This window comes from Numenius arquata, chromosome 39, assembly GCF_964106895.1.
Source record: "Numenius arquata chromosome 39, bNumArq3.hap1.1, whole genome shotgun sequence".
Taxonomy (NCBI): Eukaryota; Metazoa; Chordata; class Aves; order Charadriiformes; family Scolopacidae; genus Numenius; species Numenius arquata.
This window is the reverse complement of record NC_133614.1, coordinates 66,774-70,247: the sequence shown is the minus strand read 5'-3', so window position 1 is coordinate 70,247 and position 3,474 is coordinate 66,774. Positions and strand designations below refer to the sequence as shown.

At 53.2% G+C, this 3,474-nt stretch overlaps 1 protein-coding gene across 1 annotated transcript; it reads left to right on the top strand.

The window, feature by feature from the left end:
• Positions 1-393: 393 nt before the first annotated feature.
• On the top strand, positions 394-1,452 carry LOC141476536 (olfactory receptor 5AP2-like). The gene has a single exon (XM_074165218.1). It carries the CDS (start codon positions 394-396, stop codon positions 1,450-1,452), a length of 1,059 nt encoding a protein of 352 aa, XP_074021319.1.
• Positions 1,453-3,474: the final 2,022 nt, after the last annotated feature.

Genomic DNA, 3,474 nt, shown 5'->3' with positions numbered 1-3,474 from the left:
ACCTACAGTGTGATTTTCCAGCATGCTTTCTGGTGGTCCCACAGCGCGGTCCCAGAGCACAGTTCCCTGTTCTTTTGAGGCTGTAATTCCTGACCTGCCCTTTCTCAATGGCAGAGATTGGCCTTTTGGGTGGTGGGAAGCAGTGGGATAGAAATCATTTCCTCCTTATGTGAGTGTTTCAGGGAGCTGTGACCACTCACTCTGTGGTGTGCCCATCCCTTGCTTTGGAGGAAGAACAGTATTTTTTTCCTGCTTTTATGAGCAATGAAAAGCAGAAAGCTAATGTGAAGAGAGCAATGCCCTACACAAAAAAATGTTGAAGTTCAACACTGAAATGTGTTTCTTTCTCATAGTTCCTCTTTGTGGAAACTGAGGAAATGAAAGAAAAACAACATGGAGGAAGGGGAAAGGGACAACAGGACATCATCCATGGATTTTGTGCTGCTGGGAATAAGTGATGTCCCCACCCACCAGAACCTGCTCTTTCTCCTCTTGCTTATGATCTACTCAGTCACCATGGTCGGGAACATCCTCATTGTTGTGCTGGTGGTGGCAGACCGGCAGCTGCACACCCCCATGTACTTCTTCCTGGGCAATCTCTCCTCCTTGGAGACCTGCTACAGCTCCACCATCCTGCCTCGGTTGCTGGTCAGCTTCTTGACAGGGGACAGCACCATCTCTGTGCACGGCTGCATGGCTCAGTTCTACTTCTTCGGTTCCTTTGCAACTACCGAGTGTTACCTGCTGGCGGCCATGTCCTGTGACCGGTACCTGGCCATATGCCAGCCTTTGCTCTATGCAAGGCTCATGACCTGGAAGGTCTCCATACATCTGGCAGCTGCCTCTTGGCTGTTGGGTTCCCTGCTGCTGGTGGTAGTCACGGTCTTCTTATCCCAGTTGCAGTTCTGTGGCCCCAAGGCCATTGACCACTTCTTCTGTGACTTTACCCCATTGCTGGAGCTTGCCTGCAGTGACACCAGAGCAGTCACAATGGTTTCTTTCATATTTGGTATCTTGGATGTAGTTTTTCCCTTCCTTTTCACGCTGGCCTCCTACGTGTGCATCATAGCTGCCATCCTGAGGATCCCATCCAGCACAGGCAGACAAAAGGCCTTCTCCACTTGCTCCTCTCACCTCACTCTTGTCACCATTTTCTATGGCACCCTTTTTGTTGTCTACACACTGCCTAGAAGAGCCCCTCTGAGGCAGCTTCACAAAGTGTTCTCCTTTTTCTACACCATCCTCACTCCCCTGCTCAATCCCCTCATCTACAGCCTGCGGAACAGGGAGGTCAGGGAGGCCATCAGGAAAATGATGAGGAAAGCCCTGGCCTCACCCAGAGCTCATGCTCCCTTGGTGATAGAGGCAAAAGACACTTCTAGTTCCTTTGGAAGCTCTGGCTACCAGCTGGCTCTTCAGAACTGCTTGCCACCGAGAACACTTGTGCAGTAGCAGGGGAAGAGATCTTTGGAAATATCCGGGTTGAAAAAACAATGTTGATAATGTTTGTTTTTAACTTGATAATAACCACCTTGGTGGTCTTACATGTGGGAACTGTTGAAGTGTCAAGGCTTCCTTTGCTTGAGGAGATAAGGAAAGGTGTTTGGCCTAATATGTGAATACTTTCCAAGGGACATCACGAGGGCGTCTCTCTCACTGTGGGTTCCCAGAATGGGAATCACCTCACCCTGTGGTGATATTTCAGGAGCATGAAGATCACACATGAAGATCAGCCACTTATGAAGGTCTACTGTTACTGCACTGTCAAGGAGAAAGAGGAGATTTCCAATGGATGGTTCATGTGGGTTACACCCTCACACCTCTCTCCCCTCCTCTGGTCAGGGCCTGTTGCAGGCATGTCCTAGGAACCAGCTGGGGATGGTCAGGAACCTTCCTCACTGTCCCAGCCTTCCCAGGATGACAGAAGCAGCCACACTCTGGCTACTTTACCAGCACCCTTGGCTGCCACTTTTCACGTCACATATGAGTGAGAGTCACGTATGACCAATCAGCTCCCTGACACTCCCTCCACAGGTCCTTGGTCTCGAGGCACCCTGCCCCACTCAGCAGTGAGACCACAAGTTTTTGCCTTCCTCTGGCTTCCAACACTCTTGGAAGCCCTTCCTGCCACCCTCTGCATCACCCAAGCAGTGCCCAGCCTGGGGGAAGCTCTGCCCTGTGCGTGAGGAGGGTGGAGGGACGAGGAGCAGGGAAAGCTGGAAGGAGACAGGACAGCTCTGTGAAAGGCCAAGGGGGAAGACATTGCTGAAGGTGGGGCTTGACCCTGGGGGTCATCAGTGTAAGGCTCTTTCAGCTGAGCTCCATCTGTCCCTCCCCAGGAGCCCTTGTCTCGGTGCCAGCCCTGTTTCAGCTCAGAAAGGAGCACAAGAGGTGTGCTCCTCAGGGAGGTACCTGTGACCAGTCCCAGCCCAACCCCACTCCTGGGACCTGTCCTCTCCCTGCCCAGGCCTGGCTGTGCCAAGAGCCCACCCCCGGCCACCCCACCTCAGCCCATTCCTGAAAGGCTTGGGCACAGCCCTCGTTAGGAGCTGGAGCTGCCTTGGCTTTACAGGCAGGCTGGGGGCAAGACGGTGGCATGTGGAGAGGGCACAGCAGTGCTGGGAGCGGGGGCACCGGGGGGGAACAGGGCTGGGACCTATGGCTGCACACAGGGGCGTTGGGGAGCTAGTGCCTCCATGGCCAGACAGGTTATGGGACCGGGGGGATGCCAGCTCAAGGGCAGGAGCACTGGGATTTTCTTGGACTTCCAGTGCAAGCGTGACTGTGGCGAAGGCGAGTGGGCAGGCTCAGGAACAGGCAACTGCAGTGACCAGGCTGGAAAAGAAAGCGTTCTGGCCTCCTGCCTCCCGCTCCACTTCATCCATATAAAAGCCTGGACGGTCCTTGTGTCTCAACCAGGTTATCTTTGAAGATGAAAGAGTTGTCCGAGGCTCCTTTGTCCTCCAGGACAGTTTCCCATGATATCCAGCCCAGGAGCTACCTAAAAAAATTCACACTGACTTACTACACGGCACCCTAAATCAACATATATGTATGGATATATGCCTAATCACCAAACATACAAAGACACACCATCCAAGGAGCCACACACACACCACCCCGGTCTGTAATTGCAAGGACCGGAGTCCTTTCGCAGGGGGCGACTCCATGAGCCGATGGGCGCCCATTTGACTCCTCACACACAGACAGACATGCAGAAATATGTGAATCCAGTGAAATGTAAAGATACCCAGGCTCTTCCTGCCTTGCTGAGAGCCACTCCCAGGTGACCAACAGCCTCCGTAAGAGTGGCTGTAGGGCAGAGGGAAGGGAGGCATGGAGAGTCGCACTGACCTTATGCCAGCAGGAGTTGTTGTCTTTGTATCAACCCTTAGGAAGCCTGACCAAAGCCTCTCCCAGATTCACTGTTGGCAGAAGGATCTCCTCTAGATCCCTGTGGTCTGAGCCTCCTCC

Excerpts from the sequence above, each read along its gene's own strand:
- LOC141476536 (XM_074165218.1), top strand. The coding sequence starts at position 394 with ATGGAGGAAGGGGAAAGGGACAACAGGACATCATCCATGGATTTTGTG.